Source organism: Polyodon spathula, chromosome 16, assembly GCF_017654505.1.
Source record: "Polyodon spathula isolate WHYD16114869_AA chromosome 16, ASM1765450v1, whole genome shotgun sequence".
Classification (NCBI taxonomy): domain Eukaryota; kingdom Metazoa; phylum Chordata; class Actinopteri; order Acipenseriformes; family Polyodontidae; genus Polyodon; species Polyodon spathula.
The window spans coordinates 31,927,236-31,947,914 of NC_054549.1; the positions used below are offsets into that span (position 1 = coordinate 31,927,236).

At 34.3% G+C, this 20,679-nt stretch overlaps 2 protein-coding genes across 6 annotated transcripts; both read left to right on the plus strand.

The window, feature by feature from the left end:
- The first annotated feature begins 264 nt into the window (after window positions 1-264).
- Window positions 265-7,700, plus strand: LOC121329119 (NEDD8-activating enzyme E1 catalytic subunit-like). 5 transcript variants are annotated; one of them, XM_041274484.1, is made up of 18 exons: window positions 278-330; window positions 461-499; window positions 1,499-1,619; window positions 2,390-2,470; window positions 2,906-2,988; window positions 3,343-3,423; window positions 3,720-3,763; window positions 4,108-4,172; window positions 4,287-4,442; window positions 4,635-4,737; window positions 4,907-5,023; window positions 5,250-5,303; window positions 5,396-5,432; window positions 5,514-5,595; window positions 5,836-5,936; window positions 6,275-6,338; window positions 6,580-6,634; window positions 6,968-7,700. In XM_041274484.1, the coding sequence occupies exons 1-18, from the start codon at window positions 311-313 to the stop codon at window positions 7,054-7,056; spliced, it is 1,392 nt and encodes a 463-aa protein (XP_041130418.1). In that variant the 5' UTR covers window positions 278-310; the 3' UTR covers window positions 7,057-7,700. The 5 variants fall into 5 exon arrangements, with proteins under 5 accessions (XP_041130421.1, XP_041130422.1, XP_041130418.1 ...); XM_041274485.1 differs by having other exon boundaries at window positions 4,910-5,023; XM_041274486.1 differs by having other exon boundaries at window positions 2,927-2,988.
- Window positions 7,701-9,411: 1,711 nt separating this feature from the next.
- Window positions 9,412-18,228, plus strand: LOC121329067 (TATA element modulatory factor-like). The gene is made up of 17 exons (XM_041274372.1): window positions 9,412-9,845; window positions 10,478-11,751; window positions 12,154-12,257; window positions 12,512-12,638; window positions 12,783-12,888; window positions 13,078-13,220; window positions 13,332-13,498; window positions 13,882-14,038; window positions 14,164-14,256; window positions 14,378-14,534; window positions 14,995-15,187; window positions 15,629-15,698; window positions 15,781-15,873; window positions 16,079-16,201; window positions 16,628-16,780; window positions 17,061-17,186; window positions 17,661-18,228. The coding sequence occupies exons 1-17, from the start codon at window positions 9,710-9,712 to the stop codon at window positions 17,799-17,801; spliced, it is 3,363 nt and encodes a 1,120-aa protein (XP_041130306.1). The 5' UTR covers window positions 9,412-9,709; the 3' UTR covers window positions 17,802-18,228.
- The last annotated feature ends 2,451 nt before the right edge of the window (window positions 18,229-20,679 follow it).

The following is a 20,679-nucleotide window of genomic DNA, read 5'->3' on the forward strand; positions in this document are numbered from 1 at the left end:
ATATATGTTAATTGCCCTTGTAAATAGACGCAACATGCACTACATTTACAAAGTCTATGTACTGGTAGATGAAAATGAATAAAAAATAAAGTACAAGTCCCCGTCATAATAACAAGCCTACATTTTTGTAGTTTGTCAGCACATGTTACACGTGCAGAAAATGTACATACTGTAAAAAGAAAACAGAATAACTGCACAGGTGAAATGATTTTGCACTTGACAGTGCACACTTTGATCGCCCTCTCTCTCAGGCAGTGTTGCGGCCGCTACCGGTGCGAAGCATTGTGGGAGGCGATGGGATCAGGAAAATATGGCGGATGCAGAAGAGCCGTAAGTATCTGTGTTAAGAAGAGATGTGGAAAGAATTGGACCTGTAGTTTTCTTTTTTTAATATAATCTGATGTATTACCTGCTGAAAGGAGAGCACGTTTTGAACCTTCTTTTATTCTCTCTTTTTTAGGGAGAAGAAAAGAAGGAGAGTAGAAGAGCTGTCTGAAAAGTTAGTGATGAAATGCTATTGGCAGCAGCAGGTTTGGGGTTACACACAGTATTGCTGCATCGATGCGAAAATTCATTTAAAGAAAATATATATATATTATTAATATATATATATATATATATATATATATTTCTTCTTTAGAATATTAACTGAAGCAATCTTAAATTGTGCAATAATTTCAGGAGTTTACTACGTTATTAAAGTCCTCAAATGATACCTTAACATCCGGGGGTGGCTAATTGTTTGCTTACGTATCAAAACGAATAGTAACTAAATTTTATGATTGATTTAAAATGTTAAACCCAAGACAATTGTATTCATACAGTATTGAATGTTTTTTTTTTTTTTTTTTTTTTAGAAAGTTTATGAATTTTTACATTTTAATGTTGCTCTCCTAGCTAACGACCGCTACTTACTTTACTGTTTAAATACAGTATGGTAATGTAGGGGCTAATAAATTAAAAATTAAAACCCGAACCTTGCAAGATAATGTACAGTACACAGTGGTAGCAAGTAATCCTTATGCTTACCGGTTAAGGTACTCAATATTTACAGTCCAAAAAATGCCTTTTCTTTTTAATTAGGTATTGCATCCCTGTAAAAGTGTCCAGGTTGTCAGCAGTTATTTTAAGCGTTTAACAGATTGCACAAGTTAAGTTGCTTTCTCTGACTATATGGTATGGCTTGTCACCCAGTTCCATTTAGATCGATTTTGTCATAAACAGTAACATTTTAGTTCACCTGTGCAGAGTCTGTGGTAAACTGGCTCATACCACAAAGCCAAACTGGCCCAAGAATGAACATATATTTATTTTATACATTTTATACCAGAAATATAAAAATGAGCTCAGGCACTATAGTGAATTAGGTATTTTTTTAAATACATGGCAGAATTTACTTTATGAATCAAGGTTGCAAACTTTGTCTTTCAGCTTAGTAGACCTGACTGGAGAAGTTACTGTGTTGTTTACAACTGAATTTACTATGTGTTCTATGCAGAATGGCTGTGGATAGCGGGTGTAGGGACACTGGAGACTGGGAAGGTCGTTGGACCCATGTAAAGAAGTTCCTTGAGCGAGCAGGACCATTCACACACCCTGACTTTGAACCCAGCACTGAAGTGAGAAAAAAATCACTTTCTACTGCAAAAACATATAATGAAGTACAATATAATACAATAGCCTAAACATTAAATTAATATCATTTACATATGAAGATTTTTAAAGATTAGTTTACTGAAGTACACATCCTGTACTGTTTTGAATACTGTATTTCACTGGAGTGTGTTTTACCACCATTGGGTCTATTTTAGTATTTCACATATTGCAAATCCCATTTAACTATTTTAATCCTCTGGTTTCCCCATATACTGTGTGATTTATTACCCTTTTAATAACATCACTGAACACCATACAAATGCAGTGGAATAATGCCCATTGTAAATGTGTGGCAGTGGTATTAATCTGCTGTTTGGATAATTAAACTAGCCCCTCATGAGATTTATCCTACATTCTTTGTGATGTAAAACTACACCAAGGTGAAATTTCAGTTTCAGTAATAACTTTGTTAAACTAAAATGCCACCATGCAGATGTTTGCTGAGCAGTGTAGTAGGTACAAACAAGCCTGCTGTACCACAAAGCTATGGTTTTTCTACCTTGAATACTATTTTTTAGGGACAGCATAAACTATTGCATTAAACAGGATTTTTTAAAAATGTTATTAAGACTTGAATCTAGTGTAATTCTATTATGTGCTTCATAATTAAGGAACAAAAACAAAATAACTTGTTCATTATAACATAACTAATTTTCCAGAAGTAACTGCTGGTCCACTTCGTTTTAAAAAGAAAAGCCTTACTCACCAGCTTTTGTTGTTCTTGTTGTTTTAGTCGCTACAGTTTTTATTAGACACATGCAAGGTTCTTGTCATAGGAGCAGGGGGACTAGGATGTGAACTCCTGAAAAATCTGGTACTGTAATATTTTTTCCTTTAATAGATAACTACTAGACTAATGGATATTTTAAAGTCATGATACTTCATAAAAAAACACACACTTTTGTGTCTGTGGTAGCCTTTAGTAGCATGTCAAGGTCTATATAATGAGAAATAACAAATTCCATTTTATATATATATATATATATATATATATATATATATATATATATATATATATATATATATATATATTATCTAATATTCTAATATATATTATATATTATAATATTTCTTCAAACACTATACATTTTGTCTGTTATACTATTGGCCATATGTGGAAACATACTTTTTTCCCTGATAGATTAAGACCAATTTAATTAATAAATAATATTTAGTAATAAATTCAGTGTAATCCAAAACTTTGAAGTTCTAAGTAGTATTATCATATTTTATTTATTTATTTAAACAGGCTCTGTCTGGCTTTCAGCAGATCCATGTTATTGATATGGATACAATAGACGTATCTAATCTGAACAGACAATTTTTATTTAGGTAAGTTTCATCAAAAAATAATTTTGAGATTGCAAAGCTTTGTGTGAAATAAACTACTGAAATATTGATCTGACTACAGCTTTAGTGTGAATGTTCCTATTTTAACATTTAGTTTTGGTTGTATTGAATATTTGTTGTCTTTTTAGTTTTCATAAGGTAATGCAGCAGTAAACTTTTTTTGCAGTACTGTGTCAGTGCATATTTTGTAAATTTGTTTCTTTTTTTTTACCTTAACACAAACACCAGTTATAACTGCAGCTGCAGCTACAGCACATTTTGACGCAATGTACATGTGTAATACTTTTGAGCATTTTATTGTAGGCAGTTTAACTTCTTCTCTTGGGTATTTTTTAGACCAAAAGATGTGGGAAGGCCAAAAGCAGATGTGGCTGCAGAATTTGTCAACAACCGGATCCCTGGTTGTAATGTAGTCCCGTATCCTTTGTCATTCAAAATAAACAAATACACTGAACTTAAATGTCCAGTCTGGAGTTCAAATTCACCTTAAGTCATAAATGATATGAAATTGATATTATTGAGCAAAAAAAAAAAAAAAAAAAAAAAACACTTTCAAGTATTTTTAAATATGGATTTTAATGTTAGAATTAAAACTATAGTTATGTCCAGATCCATAATAATAATAAAAAAAAAATATGTGCAATATTTGGCTGAACATTTGTGTCAATGATATTGTATACATTTGTAACTTTATTCCTTGACTATATGTAAAGACATTTTAAAAAAATTCAAGATTTTGATGAATCATTTTACAGACGTAAGTTAAAAAAAAAAAAAAAAAAGAAAAACGATTAATCTAATTAAACCTTGGCAGTTTCATTATTTGATTTTTGTAATTGTTTTGATTTTATGTTTTATAAATGATTACACTTTAAAAAAAAAAAAAAGCCTTCATGTGTGAAGTAAATGTGGTGTTGAAAAGATTAAATCCAGGTTAAATCATCCAAAACTGGATCATATGTTTAAAATATAGCTGGGAGCTTAGTAATAAAGATGTTCTACATTTCCAGTAAATGATACAAGTTGTATAATTCACAATAATATGCAATACAAATATAATATAACTTGCTTACAATATTGTGTTTCTACTTTCTTCTCTAGAATTTCATATTATTGTATGCGGCCTGGATTCTATAATTGCTAGAAGATGGATCAATGGCATGCTGGTATAAATTTGTTTTTAAAGTTACAATTTCATTTTTGTAGATGCTTGATATAAAGCTTGCATTTCTACATACGCTTGTAAGTTGTAAGTGGATTTTCTTTCATCTTTTTCTTAGATGTCACTTTTAAGTTATGAGGATGGTGTTTTGGACCCTAGTTCCATCATCCCTCTTCTTGATGGTGGAACGGAAGGTTTTAAAGGCAATGCACGTGTGATTTTACCTGGAATGACAGCGTGCATTGACTGCACTCTTGAACTTTATCCACCACAGGTAATCACATTTTTGCAAATCACTGACTTCCAGGAATAAGGATTTGATTGCTAGATTTCACAGTTTCATATAACAGTAGCTTAAAACCTTACTTATAACCTTACCTTGCTGTGTACAATTTTTTTGGCATATTTAATAGCTTGGGTGTCAAGATTAGAAAGCAAACGGATCTAAAAATGTGTTACTTTTCAGATCAATTTCCCTATGTGCACTATTGCATCTATGCCACGGCTACCAGAGCACTGTATTGAATATGTCAGGATACTACAGTGGCCAAAAGAAAATCCATTTGGAGGTATGACTTTTAACAATTAAGTATTTGTGCTGCCTTGTATGTGATTAAAAAAAAAATAATAAAAATAAAAATTGAAGAACAAAGATATTATTAGTTATAAAGCAGTATTGAAAATCGGGTCATTTTAATGGTGCAGTGTTGCTGTTTTTAATGTTTCTTTCTTCTCCAGCAGAGGGAGTAGTGCTGGATGGCGATGATCCAGAGCACATTCAGTGGGTGTTTCAGAAGTCCCTTGAAAGGGCAGCTGAGTTTAAAATTACAGGGGTTACATATAGACTCACACAAGGTACAAAAATGTAACTTTATCTACATGTCTTTTAATGTTTTATATTTGGAGAATATTTATTGGTTTAAATGTTACATGAATTAAGTTCAGCTGGCAAGTGCTTTCCCAAATATTGTATTGGTGTCGGTGGAAATTGAGCTTCATGTCTTTTAACAGCCTAATCAAATTCCAGCAACTTCTGTACGCTATAACTGGTTAATCTATTGTGTGTTAATTTTTCGTAAAGGTGTTGTGAAAAGAATTATCCCAGCTGTTGCTTCTACAAATGCTGTCATTGCTGGTATGTATTAAATAAAAATACAGACTGCTGTTATATATAGAGATGTAGTGTAATATGTAATTGAGTAAAATAACTACTTTTCTTTCATTCAGCTACATGTGCTACTGAAGTTTTTAAAATCGCTTCAAGGTAAGTTTCTTATTTTTCAGAGCTTGTTTTTAGCAATGGAGAAACTACATGCATAATGTATTTGTTTCATTTTTTTTACAGTGCATATATTCCTCTAAATAATTATCTGGTGTTTAATGATGTAGATGGGCTCTACACGTACACATTTGAAGCTGAACGAAAGGTATGAGTTTGCTTAGTTATTTGTATTTAGTTAATTTTATTTGAGTTCTTACAGAACAATGGCTGTGAACACACTAAAGCCAAGGCTGCAGCCTAGCTGGTTGTGGGACAGTCTAGGTTAATATTTGTTCTTAGAAAAACAGTTTAACTTGATATAAAATTAGCTGGTTAGATTTTTGCAATGTGTTACCTTGATTTAGACCATATGCGTGTTAAAAGCTGTTTATTTGTATTTCCCCAGGAGAACTGCTCAGCCTGCAGCCAGGTCCCTCAGAAACTTCATTTCTCATCATCAGCTAAACTTCAGGAGGTACTGGATTACTTGACAGAAAATGCATCTTTGTAAGTATAAAAAAAACATTTAACAATAACTGTACTGGTATACATTTCTTAACTATCAACCACATTCTTCAGTAATGGTGTGGTTCAAGTCCTGGTATTGGCACCTGCCAGAAGCTTGTCTTACAAATGTAGCTGATAAATGTTTGTTTCAGATGTTCAATGTAGTTGAGGGGTGCCACAAAGAGAGTCAAAATGATGAAGCCTTATCTTTATGGAAATCATCTAGTCAATAGAACCATTTTTCATTCTCTTGGCTATCTCTCAGTTAGCCACAATTGTTTTAACTTTCTAACATCTTTCATAAGCCCTTTGTATATTCTTTCCTTGATTTTTTTCAGGCAAATGAAAACTCCAGCAATAACTGCAACAGTGGATGGAAAAAACAAAACACTTTATTTACAAGTAAGCATTTTGCAAAGACTCTTGCTATGGTGGTAACAGGGTCTTAAAAATAGATAGATAAATTATGTTAATTGCAGAATATAACTTGTAAGATTTATAATTGGCTGCGTGCTATTGCCAACTTGAGTAACAACGTAATTCCAATACCATACTGTAGTTGTAAATTTAAAGTATTTTGTACCTATGAATTTGTTTTATTCTCCTAGCAAATCAAACATGTAATACATGGTCTTATTTGTAGACTGTAGCTTCCATTGAAGAGAGAACAAGGCCAAATCTTTCCAGGACATTGAAAGGTAACGTGAAATAATAACACCTAACAGCAGCATGTGCTTGTAACAAATACATTTGACACATTTTTACCTTGCAAGGGTTGTTGTTGTAATATAATTGTCTCATTTTAAAAGGAATGATTTATTAACTTGGGAATATTTAAAGAGCATTGTTTAGTAGTTTTTGGTACAAATTCAATAAATATAAAGATGATTGATTTCTGAAAGCCAGCTGTCTTTACTTTCTCAAATAAATAAGATGCCTTTTTTGAAATCCAGCTGTTGTCTTTGGGAATCTTTGTCGGATACTGCATTTATATTACGATAATCTTTATTTCTTTGTGTTTACCTTTTTAGAACTGGGTCTTGCCGAAGGTCAGGAGTTAGCAGTTGCAGATGTCACCACACCCCAGACAGTGTTATTTAAACTCAATTTCACATCATAATCCATGTATCATTCATGAAATGTTCTGTTATTCTGACAAGAACAAAGTATTGGTCACCCAGCTTTAACTTGATGTAAACTGGAATCTCCTTTACCAATAATAGTAATAATACCAAAAATACAGGCTATACCATGCAAAACTATTTAAACAAACAAAAAAACACTTTAATTTGGCTCAAGATATTAAAAGTAGACTTCATAATATCCCACTGTTAGATACTTAATAACCTATAGTGCATTCCTGCGCAATTGTATGTTAAAAACAGTAGTGTTTCCCTATGCTAAATTGACATTTTGAATTGGTGAGCCTAGTTGCAGGACTTGAATTTTATTTTCTAGAAATGTTAACTTGAGGAGAAGCCTGTTTTTTAAACGTAGGTTTAGAGGTAACATGACCAACACAAATAGTTACTTCCTTCAATGTTATGTTTGTTTTGTATAAATGTTCAATATTATGTTCATCTTGTATATTTATTTGTAATAGTGTTGATATTTTTCTGATGAGAATCTCATTTGAGTTTATCATTGACAGTGTTGTTGTTATATATGGTACAGACTAATTAACAGACCATGTAAATTTGATGTTCTTTTGAACACCGCTCTTTATGAAGTCTGAACTGAAATAAAAAGGTTTCTTACACAAAATAGCGTGATGTACTCTTGTATGCAAATTGAATCCCTTTGCTTATGAACCCTAGCAGATAAATAAGATATAATAACTAGTTGATAAATAAGATTTAAGTAATATCTGTATCCCTACATATTGTTCTTTTGGAGATAACATAACTGTGTGAGGTAACAAGGCAACAATGTCTGTGAACCTGTTCAGACAGCAACTTACCATTAGCATTTTAATGTGCCTGCTGCTCTCTTGTGGCTCAATAAAGGAATGACAAGTGCTGTATTTAATAGTCCCTCAAGTCTTTTTTTTTTTTTTTTTTTTTTTTTTTTTAATAGCTTGCACATATTTGAGAATCCAGGTGTGATCACTAGAATATCAAATCTTACTGGAATCTACCTAGACATATGTGTTAAGTGAGACCTGTATAGTGAACTATTGTAGGGTCATCCCACAATATATCTTTAATTATATGTGTATTTACTGTCCACAAGGCCTAACAGAATTTCTGGGGCATAACATACCCAGGGAGCATACTATTGCAGTATTGTGTATGAGGCAATACACAGATACTTGTCATTTGACATAATTGGTTTTATATATATATATATATATATATATATATATATATCTATATATATATATATATATATATATATCTATATATATGGAAATTTGTTGCTTATACATAATTTGTTCTATATGTTTGGTTATCTATAGTAGATGTGTGGACCAATATGTTAGCCAGTGCTTTCTCCCAAGCTTCACAGTACTTGACCCTGATAAGCTAAGCCAGGGTTTCCCAATGTTGGTCCTGGGGAACCACTGTGTCTGCTGGTTTACATTCCAACTGAGCTCTCAATTACTTAACTAGACCCTTAATTGAACTGACAATTTGCTTAATTAGACCTTTTTAATTGTTTCCACGCTCTTAAATAGTTGCAGAGTTCAAGTTACTGATACAATGTTATAGCTAACTTGACATATGCAACTGTTTAAGAGATGAAAACAAGTAAAAAGTTTAATTTAAGCAAACTATCAGTTCATGAGGGTTTAATTAAGGAATTGAGAACTCAGTTAAAATGAAAACCAGCAGATGCAGTTGGTTCACAGGATCAGGATTGGGAAACCCTGAGAAAAAAAATTGATTGGAAATTGCAAGAAGCTGGTCTGCATTATGAATATGTCACAGTTGTGGCCACATTTGCATGCCATTTGATATTTAATTGGTCTTAAGAGCAAATTTGATGTAAGAACATGAATGCTTTTTCTACAAATGTGCAGTACTAGGAGATGCAGCAGCACAATACAATTATAATTATTTAATTATTTTGTCTTTAGCATAATGCCCAAACGTGTCCTATTTATTTATTTAATTATGCTGATTTATCCTTTTTTCAAAGCTTTATTTTCAGTTTGACTCAAGTGGAGCCAGTACATTGTAGGGAAACTTCCTATTACAGGTAATGGCTCCCCACTGTTTACATTCTGGATCGTCATTGATTGTGCCATGGTGGTAAAAGCAAATTAGCTACACTTCAGTAACAGTTTGGAAAACTACATGGTTTACAGCAATTCTGCTATGCCAAAGATAAGTTTACAACCTTGGTTGCGTTTTACCGCTTTAATACATACTGCAAGGGAGTGATTGATTTTTTTTTTTAAACCTTGATAAATACATCGTTTTACTTCCTCCCAGACGTGACGGGTTTGCCGGAAGTTGTCATCATGGGGTTTGTTTGGGACTACGTGGAAAGGAAGTGGTGTGTGAAATGATGTCAAAACAAGACGATGTTGCTCATCTGTCCAACACAACTTCAACATGTTGGTGGTTTTGTGCTGTATGTAATAGCAGTTTGATTTTGCATCAGAACAGCAGTTAATCACATAACAGACGATTTCGTTATTTGTTTACACATTTGTAAGCCCGATGACAGTTCCGGGCCTGGAATGCATACAGTCGCTTATGTAGTTGTCGCCAGTTAAGTTATTAGTGGCTTAGTATACTACATCGAAGTGGGTTTTAAACCTAGAGATGAGTTGGTTTAATGCAACTCACTTGTCTAGTTTTGCCAAACAGGCTTTTACGACAGCTCAGAAATCAATCGACAGGGTTTTGGACATCAAGGAGGAAGACCAATGGGGAGACACTGTAATGCCTTCATATGATGGTAGGTGCATAGTTTTACTGTGTTTCTTTTTCATAGTGCGTTTTGTCAATTTTCTCTTTAAGACGGGCCAGACAGCAGTGGTCCGTTTAGTATCCAGATATTAATGCTTACAATTTGAGGAGTGATATTTATTGATCTATTTATTTTTTATTGTATAAACATCCAATTGGTAATTGTACCCAAGCCATGCTACTGCAGTAGGACGCTTCATGTTCTACTCTCTACTAAAATAATTTAGCAACTGCATTTTATATAGTATCTTTATTGCGGTTTGTAATATGGGAAAATAACCAAATAGGTTCTGCTGATGAATACCCTTGGTTTGGTGCCTAAACACATTATTAAAAAAAACAAATACATATAAAAATGCACTCTAGCATTACAATTCAAATGCACATTTTCAGAGTAGAATCAGTTGTGGTAAATGTGAACTTGGCCTTCTAAAACGTGGATTGCTGTTATGTTCATAATAATTCTATTCATTAACATTTGATACATTATTTTGTATCAAACTTATGAAGATATCAATCCCTTACAGTATCAGTAGTGCATTTTTCAGTAAAACTTTATTTCTAGTATTGTGTTAAAATAATTTAGTGATTTTAATAACAGTGGTTCATGTTTTTCACTAGTACCTGGAACAGGTTCTTCAGCAAGTGGGGGGTGGGGTACCACTCAGTGGGCATCTCCCCCAGAAGAATCCATAAGTTCTGGATCTACAGAAGCAATCACGACCCCTGTCACAAGGACCGTTGTGGACGAATCTGAACATTTCTTCAGTGTCTTTTTGTCTTCAACAGACCTACAAAGTGTCAAAAATACTCCAGTGGTTTCAATACCTCCTACAAAAGCACCTAGGCCCAAAGAGGAAAATAAAGAAATAAGTGATACTTCAAATTCTAGGCAGACAGATTTGGTTGAAACAACTGGGAAGCTGGAAATAAAAGCCCAAACTGATCCCAGACCTGAGAATATTGAACTAACAAAGTCTGATTTGGATGTGGCTACTGATGGACAGGAAACACTAAAAGAGTGCAAGGGGGAATGTGTTAATGAAGAAAAAATAAGTGATAACTCTATAAAAATAGAGTTTTCTGAAGTGAAACTAAACCAGTCTGTTTCACCCACCAGTACAAGTACAAAGGCAACTGCTGGGAATGGGCAATCTGTTGGGAGTCCTCCTGACAGCCCCGCAAAACCACACACAGAATCCTCAAAAGACTTGATACTGGATTCAAAAGACGCCAAATCTGAAGACAGGCAGAGCCACACGCCTTCGCCTCCTGTCAGCACTTTCTCTTCAGGAACATCAACAACGAGCGACATTGAGGTGCTTGACCATGACAGTGTCATAAGCGAGAGCTCAGCCAGTTCAAGACAAGAGTCTAACGAATCCAAAGCTAGTTTGCATTTAATGCAGACTTCTTTTCAGCTTTTGTCTGCTTCTGCCTGCTCAGACTTCCAGCGTCTGGACGACTATCAGAAGCTCACGGAGAGCTCTGGCTCCTCGGATGCTTTTGAGAGAATCGACTCTTTCAGCATGCAAACCCTTGATAGCCGGAGTGTTAGTGAAATAAACTCGGATGATGAATTGCCAGGCCGAGCTTGCACCTTGGCTTCAGTTACCACAAGCCGCACTGCTTCAACTCCTGTGGCAGCAAATCCAGATGAGAGCAAAAGTGAAGAACTGAATGACACCGTGAAAGACAGGTCTCTGGAAGAGAATGAAATGGAAGAGAGTTGTCGCAGTGCAACTCCTGTTAATTGCGAAGAACCTGAAGAATTGATAGAGTCTGATCAAGCAAGTTCAGTGTTCTGCACAGTGACTGATGAGCCCGAACAGACTTCAGTCCACCCTACAAGCAAGGAAGGCCAGGCAAACCCAGTTTATCATAATATGCAAAAGGTAAAAAAAGCAGTGCATTCATGTAGGATTTGAAAACCACAACATAGTATATTTTGTCTACGTTATCCTAAATATATTGTGATGTATGCAATCACAAAGCAGTATAGGCCAGATTTTGATCATGGATACAGTATATTGCCAGTTGATGTTCAAGTAGTTACTGCTGCTTATTTAGTTATGGTGAATGAAAAGTCTTTTTAAAGTTAAACTGGCCAGCATGCATTCACCTATTCAATTTACTTTACCAATTTAACTGTAATTTAGCTTTATGCATTCCATATGTGTTCGGAAACATGAAATAATTTTTTGACTTTCTATTGTTGGGTGGATAGGTATAGAATAAAGCCAGTTGATACAACATGAATGATGCATCTTATTATAGTGTATAACTTTTCTGTTTAGGTTATTGATGATCTGACGATCAGACTGGAAAAGAGAGAAACCCAGATATTAGCTGTCAGTAAAGACAAAGCAAGACTGGAAGAAGAATATGACAATCTTAAAGAGTAAGTTGATGACTTGTTTATTCAAAGGTTCTGCTCCTGTTGTGCTGCTAGTATTCTAGATAAAAATGTATTGTTATGCCACAGCTTGTAAAATGTATGCACAGCATGCAGTTCCAAAAGGTTGAGCAGTGATCATACCATAACAGGGATATCTTTAACAATTCCTGTAAAAAGAGGAAGCTAGTATTGATGACTATAAAATAGCAAATATATACAGTTTGACTGGTTGATAAACGTCAGTTCTATTTATTTAGTGAGATGATAAACCTGAAGGAAGAATGTTGCAGTGTTCAGTCTCTTAAAGAAGAGTTTACCCAGCGAATCGCTGATGCTGAAAAGAAAGCACAGCTAGCCTGCAAAGAAAGAGATGCATTGAAGAAGGTAATCCAATGTTTGGGTTTGTGTGTATGTATGTATGTATGTATATTTTTGACTTTTTCTTGACTACTTAAGAAAAGCAGTATTTCGTTTTGGTAATTTATCGTTAAACACATTAGTTAATTAATGAATGTTTGTAATTATTAGGAAGTGAAAACACTTAAAGAGGAACTGTCTACAAGACTTAATTCAAATGAGACCGCTGAAATTATCAAGGAGAAGGATGAGCAAATCAAGGGTCTGCTTGAAGAAGGTGAGAACTTGTTTCTGCATCTCATGTTTTGTGACTGTTTTGAAACTGGGTAAGCACATGTAGTAGTCAGTAACTTTCATGGCTGTGTATAACAAAGTGCAGAAAACAATATTGCCGTACTGTATTGTATTTTTTGGCTTTCATTTGCATCAATATTTATATGCAATAAAAAATGTGATGTTTTTTCAGGTGAAAAACTTTCCAAACAGCAACTTCACAATTCCAACAGCATAAAGAAGCTGAGAGTGAAGGACAAAGAAAATGAAAGCCTGCTCTCAAAACAAAGCAAAAAAATCAAGGAGTTGGAAGAGGAGCTGAAGCATTTGCAGCAGGTCAGTAATAGTTTTTGAAAAAAGGACATTTGACCTTGTCTTTTTTCTATAGTGTTTTGAAGTTTTAATGGAACAGTGATACAGACAGGTTCTTGAATCTGTTATTTTCAGGTGTTGGATGGCAAAGAGGAAGTGGAAAGGCAGCACCGTGAAAGCATTAAGAAGCTGAACAGTGTGGTCGAGAGGCAGGAGAATGAGCTGAGCAGGCACCAGACAGACCTGGAGGAGTTTCAAGAGACAAACCGCAGCCTCCAGGCAGCTCTGGATAATTCCTACAAGTGAGACTATATAGACCAAGAAAAACATCCAGCAGGGGGCAGAATAAGCTCTGAAACTGAAATATGAAAAGAGTTGAAAACAACAATACATACATCTTTTTATCATTAACTTCTGCATACCTAGTGTTTAGGTTAATGCAGTCATTTTTCTAATATGTAAAAAAAACACACCGGTACATTAAATAAATGTACAATATGTACAATTATGTCACTGTAGGAGTAAATTGTATTTCATTTTGTAACTTCATGTGATTGTGAATTGAGAGCACAAACAACTGCCCAGTTTCAGAACAATAAAGAAGGCTGCACGCTTTCTCTCTGCATTAGGTTTGTAGGAAAACTTAGAGCCAATGTCATTTTAATAAACAATGCCATCCATTTAGGGAGCTTGCAGAGTTGCACAGAGCAAATGCTACCAAGGACAGTAAAGCTCAGGAGGCTGCACTTAGCCGGGAGATACAGGCCAAGGAGCAGTTGAGCGTGGCACTGGAAAAGGCCCGGGAAGAGTCAAGAATGCAACAGGAGGCCTTAGCAATGCAGGTCAGAACTCATTCAACCTGTGTGAAGCTCTATGAAACAGAACTGCAGCCAATTCTAGTGGTACTTTAAAATTGTTTTAAAAGGAATGGGTTCATGCAAGTGTTTTATTGTTCTTTTTAATGCAGGTAGGAGACCTGAGGTTGGCTTTGCAGAGAGCAGAGCAGCAACAAGGTAGAAAGGAGGATTATCTCCGTGAAGAGATCAGTGAATTACAGCAGGTAATACAGCAACAAGAAAGTTATATAGGCATTCTACAGGCATTCTTCTTGTCAGTTTACGTCAGTATGTTTGAATTTGAATTTTCAATGCAGTGCTCTAACAGAAGAATACTTTTCCTAGAGACTTCAAGGAGCAGAATCTCGTAACCAAGAACTGAGCCAGAGTGTTACATCAGCAACAAGACCATTACTCCGACAGATTGAAAACCTACAGGCAACACTTGGGGCACAAACCACCTCCTGGGAGAAACTTGAGAAGAACATCTCAGATAGGCTTGGTAAGCAAAGATACAAAAGTATTGTGTGGAATTTACTAATAAATCAAACACATTTATAAATGTAATAAGGCCAGGAAAGCATATTATGACATTGTTTTTCCTTTATAAGAGATAGCATAGCTTGGATTACATTCAAGTGTCACATGTATGGCCCTGGATTGAGGGCTGCATTATAACACAGTGCCGTTATAAGAAGCTGAATTGTTGAATTTTAATAATACATTTAATTTTAAGGAATAAGATTGCCGGTTTTGAGTAAAATATCCCAATTCTTTTCTTTTTTATCCAAAACATAAATAATACAAGGTTTTGCTTCCATGGATTACCAAATTAATCATTGCTTAATTAGTGGGCTTATATGTGGGGGGGGTAGGTTGACATTTGGGGCTTGGGGTGCACATCACTGTTTTAAGTAAACGTGAGGCTTGTTGATTTTTAGTGTTTTCCTGTTTTTGTTTAGCTGATGCTCAAGCACAGCTGGCAGCTGCAGTGGAGAAAGAGCGTGCCGCTATAGAAGAGCTTCTTACTATAAAATCCCAGATGGCAACTATAGAGTCCCAGAACAGTCTCATCCGCCAAGAGAAGAGCCTCCTGCAGGTTCAGCTGGAGTCAGAGAAATCCAAGCGAGAGAGACTGGAGGATGAAAGCAGCAGGTAGCCTTGCTGGATATGCTCCTCCTGGTTTAATGTGGGGATGTGCAAAAAAACCAAAAAAACATGGATAAGATCTGCCTACTATTGTTTGTCTTCTGTTCAAAGTTACTATCGGATTATGTTTTGTTAACTTCAATAGACCCAATCATGTTATACAGATTTTAAATACATCTGTGTTTAAGCACATCCTAACTAATTGGTTATATCGTATGAAAACCTAGACCAGTACGTCTCTTTGTACTACTCTAAAACCAATTACCATAATATAGTTCATGGCATAAACGTAGCCTTTTCCTTTATTTATTTTTTATTTCTAGTTGAATTTACAAATATGTACACAGTATATCAGTTTCATTTTATAGAGTACATTTTATACAAATACCTTTTGTTATTTTTTTTTGTTTTTGTTATACCTTTCATTGTCACTCTTTTTTTCCTCAGGGAGCATGAAGAGTTGGAAAATGTGAAGGCTGACTACACAAGACTACTGGAGGAATCTAAAAAGCAAAAGGTATGTTTTGTACCACTAAATTTAACTGCGGCAATCATGCAGTAACGTGTGATATTACAAGTGTTTACCTATCATACTGCAGATGCTTCTAACAAGTCAGTTAGAAATGGAGAAACTGAAGGTTGAGCAAGAAAAGAAGAAATATTTTCTATCTCAAGAAGCATTAAAGGAAAAGGTAAGTGTAAATACTTGTTAATGTTCTCACATTAACTCTTTACACAGACCTGAAACCACATTTTACCATATTAGTTATATGATGTTAGGCAGATGTTCTGCATAAAGTATTTTACACACTGAATTGCTTCAAGCATTATTCATTTGAGTCATTAAGGTTGTTTAAAGTGTTTCATCTTTACTTTTTTTTATTGTATTTTCTAAAGGAAAGAAAAGCCTTTGTTCATCCTGCCCTAGAAGCAACTACTTTAGCAACTCCAACCTTATCCCGGTCGAGCTCTATCAGTGGGGTTGATATGGCAAGCTTACATTCGTCCTTCCTTGCACAGGTATAGTTTATGTATCCGTTCAATGGGGAATAACAAGTTTTCCAGTGTCCTCATTTTAATGTTGCCACAACAGTACAGGGTGGACCAAAAGTAGCACTCCTACTTTAATTGCAGGAAATTCTTAAATGAGCATCCTTGTTCTTGCAAATATGTCTGGGCCTGAGCTATTGAACATTGCAGATGTTATTTTAGCACACTCATCTCATCTTAATGTTCAGTTGTACTATGGAAATGACTGTGTTGAACAATATTTGTAGAGTCAAAGTAAATATAAAGTAAAATGATTATCTGCCAAAAACAATTTTAAAGCCTTGACTGTTCCAAATTTAAGCATTAAAAATGACCATGAATGACATTTCCTTTTCAGTCCAGGTAAGCCAGATTCTTGCTAAATGTTAATAGTCTACAAATCATTTTATTAAACAGGATGATGCCCTTGATCACTCATTTGGACCAATGACCACAACTGCTAGTGGAAGTAATCTTTATGATGCTGTTCGGATGGGGGCAGGATCCAGCGTTATTGAAAACCTGCAGTCTCAGCTGAAGCTACGGGAAGGGGAGATAATGCAGCTTCAGGTACTCCATGACTCTCTGACACTTCCATATATTCCTTTTTTTGTTTGGCAAATGTATTGTAGTCCTCTAAAATCATTATATTACTGTGGCTTGTATTAAAATGTATGGATGGAAAACTTGCTTTATTTGCCTGTGTAGTAAGTGATCTCTTCCTAGTACTGGGCTCCTTGTTTATTGTGCCTTTATGTATGTATGTATCTATCTATCTATCTATCTATCTATCTATCTATCTATCTATCTATCTATCTATCTATTATTATTATTTTTTTTTTTTTTTCAGTTTGAAATTTCAAACCTAGAAAAAACACGGACAGTAATGGCAGAGGAGTTGGTGAAATTAACCAATCAAAATGATGAACTTGAAGATCAGGTAAAGGAAATTCCCAGGCTGCGTGTCCAGCTAAGGGTGAGTACATTTGAAGTGCATATAGAAGCACCTGTCATTAAAACCTTCGGTATATTTGTAGTTTTGAACCATTAACAGTTGGAGCAAAAGCTTAATACATCTGTCTAAATGTGGCAAAAATAAATGTATAAAATAGAGGTATGTACAAGTTGAACAGTAAAGAATGAGGGTGGTGCTTCCTATCTTGGAATCTGGCAGTAAAATATAGGTTGGCTAATGAAACTCAACATAAAAAAAACAACACTGACACATGAAGGCTACATAGATTTCCACTTCAGGCAAAGCTAAATGCCCAACCGCCCTTTTTGTAGATCTCGCATCTTTTTTTAAAGAAAAAAGAGCACGTAATTCCATTTGCATCATGGAGGCATTGAAACGTGTACGATACGTGTGATTCTTTCTTTTTTCATTCGCTGTATATTCCTGCAACGGTCAAGCAACATTTTTGAAAGTTTTTTTTTTTTATTTTTCCAGGACCTTGACCAGAGATACAACACCATTTTACAGATGTATGGTGAGAAAGCAGAAGAAGCAGAGGAGCTTCGACTTGACCTAGAAGATGTGAAGAGCGTGTACAAAATCCAAATAGATGAACTTTTGAAAACAAAGAAATAACTAAAACCTCCCTGCAGAACTATGTCACCATGTTTAGTACGAGAAAAAATTGAATGAAGACTGGAACATAGTTGTACATAGCTAAGCAAACAGCTGCATTATCTCAAATAACGTATTTGTTACCCCCAATGTTCCCCTGTAAAAATGTGAATTAAAACAAAATTAATCATGATGATCCATTCCTTTACAGCAGGGGTCTCCAGCCCTGGTCCTGGAGAGCCCTATCCAGCAGGTTTTGTAGGTGTCTTTACATCATCAGTGGCTAAAGATCTGGAAAACCTGTTAGTCTTTCTAATTATCATTTTTGGCCATTGTTTTTTTTCACTAGGAATTGCATGTGTATTAAATTATGAAAATTATGAAAGATTGTTTTATTGAAGTGGCAGTATGTTTGTAATTGAAGGCACCTTTTGTAATTAACGCTAGTAGTGGCTAATAATTTATTAAGGGATTTTTTAAAGTTATTCTGTAAGGTGTTACTTTATGACAATTCTAATTAAATAATAATGTTAGTAATTTTTACTTTAAAGCTGTGTTTCAATCACTAAAAACTTGATTATTAGCTTATATTTATATATGTATTTATTTTTGAGAATGTAACCTTGTACATTTAAATTACAATTGTTGTATTTGACTGCAATACAACACAATTCATGTTTTACTTCATTTTCTTAAGTAAAGTTGAAACCAAAACTAGAGTTAAAAAGTACAAAATTGTACAACATTGCTGTCTATAGATAGTGGTTTTCAGATTTGATGAAGCATATACCAATAGAAAAAGTAATAGCTGGGTTTTATTGCATATTAAACTTGCTCCCTTCCTGCATATTTATTTCATTAACAAATAGCGTGTAAGCCAGTTACAAAAATAATGCAGTTTTCATTTACTGATCAAATTGATTCCTATCATTGTTTATAATGCTAATACATTGAAGTATGGATTCTTGGTCATTCGAAGGTCAGATCAAATACTTTAATCTGTAGTCTTGAGTTTCTGCTGTATTTAATAGTAAGTTGCTGTTGTACACTTCAAGAAAATATATTACTGAATACATATTTAAAAAAAAAAAAGTGTGCTATAGGTATGTATGCCACAAATCTAGGTTGCTTGTTTAAATGTGTCATACCTAGCTGTAAATTGATGTAAATATGGTCTTGAGATATATTTACAAGATACTGAAATTAAAATATCTTTCTTGACTATTTTTGCTGTATTTTTTTGTTGTTGTTGTAATAGTCCTTAGTGTTACAATACAGCACCTGTCCAGTGTTCTAAAATAGTGTCAACTCTGAACCTGATGTGATAAGTTACTCAATCCAGAATTAACCTTTTTTTTTTGTTCAGCAAAATCCCTGAATTCAATTGAAGGACTATAGATACCCCCTACTAAGCTTGGCACATATATGCTAGTTAGAGAACAAAGTCTCCAAGTATAGTTGAACATATACTGTATAGAGTAGACTTGACCCAAGACAACGCCTAGTGAATCATTACATCTTGAAAAGTTGAAAACTGCAGCTTGGTCAACTACAGTTTTGGACTGGGCTGTCTCTGTAACCTATATACCTGAAGCACTTCCTTGTCCCTCCATAGATATCACACTAACAGTAAACATATTATATAAAATATACGATGTTATCTATACCTACAAGAAAAAAATGTTAATGTTTTGTCAATCTAGCCTTTGTTTTGCCAGTGCTTTTAACGCCTTGCATTTAAATACCGGTATAGCTACAAATAATAAGAAATCATATTGGACGAGTCACAGTATTAATAATACTAATAATAACTAGTAAAGCAACTATTTTTAATATGTGAAATGACACTTACTAAAACCGTCACTGTACTTTATTACAGTGTACTTTGAACAAGACTGAAATGCAATGTGCAGATGCATTAAGACGACTAGCGGTCTCTACAGCGCCATCTGTTAACTAATCTTATCGCTTACCGGCGCCTAGTTTCCGGTTATGGCGACTTGCTGTTACAGTTGTATTAAATTGCTACAAGGTAAGTGAAGAATGAAACAGTGTAGCATAATAATTGCATGTATATAAAAGACTTAAAAATGCAATTCACAATGTATCCTCTCGCTTCTTGGGCTCTTGTAATAAAAAAAGCTTATCGATCTGGAGAAAAAAAAAAACAAAAAAACAAAAAAAAAAAAAACCGAAAAACGATGTTACTGTATTTCTGAAGGAATTACCGGTACAGTGAAAAAAAAAAAAAGCATGCTTGTTTTAGAATGTATCGGCAGGGAACAAATGTGTAATTATGTTTAAAAGATAACAGAATTTCACCTCAAAAATATGTTGCATCATGTGCACAGAAGCTTACGGCAGATTCTGAAGTACAACTCTTCAGATTTTATTATTTTTTTTCATACTTTAAAGTTTAATTTCAACAGTTACTATTTTGGATTTTGTCACTCGACCGTTTAAGATTTCCATAAACCACTGACAATATGAAACCGAGTCATGCTTTGTAACAGTATGCATTTCTTTTATATGTAGCAGAAGTAGTAGACTGTCTTGCTGAAGAAGTTGAACTTGATGCATGAATTTAATAAAATAAAATAAATATTCTCGTATTTGGCTTGTTTGTGCTGTACTACTAGTTTGTTTAACTCACATATCATTTAATATTGTTGATTTTGTTTAAAATTAAAAAAAAAAAAAAAAAAAAAAAAAAAAACTTTATTATGTTGCTGATATAGCAACAGCAAACCTGATAATTTGGAATTTATAGTACACGTTCTGCACGTTATGGTTCTTATTGCAATGTGGCTATATGTTCTCGCCTGTCAGAAATGAAATTGATTTCCCTTGCAGTAAATATTGATTTTAGAATCGAGTCTGCAGTTTTGGTAAGAGTTTT

What these genes read in the sequence shown, in the direction of transcription:
- LOC121329067 (XM_041274372.1), top strand. Translation starts at nt 9,710, where the DNA reads ATGAGTTGGTTTAATGCAACTCACTTGTCTAGTTTTGCCAAACAGGCT. An exon ending in GAATATGACAATCTTAAAGA is followed by an intron (nt 12,258 to 12,511) that starts GTAAGTTGATGA and finishes CTATTTATTTAG; the next exon opens with TGAGATGATAAACCTGAAGG. An exon ending in AGCTGAAGCATTTGCAGCAG is followed by an intron (nt 13,221 to 13,331) that starts GTCAGTAATAGT and finishes TGTTATTTTCAG; the next exon opens with GTGTTGGATGGCAAAGAGGA.
- LOC121329119 (XM_041274484.1), top strand. Translation starts at nt 311, where the DNA reads ATGGCGGATGCAGAAGAGCC. An exon ending in GTAGAAGAGCTGTCTGAAAA is followed by an intron (nt 500 to 1,498) that starts GTTAGTGATGAA and finishes TGTTCTATGCAG; the next exon opens with AATGGCTGTGGATAGCGGGT. An exon ending in CCTGGTTGTAATGTAGTCCC is followed by an intron (nt 3,424 to 3,719) that starts GTATCCTTTGTC and finishes CTATATGTAAAG; the next exon opens with ACATTTTAAAAAAATTCAAG.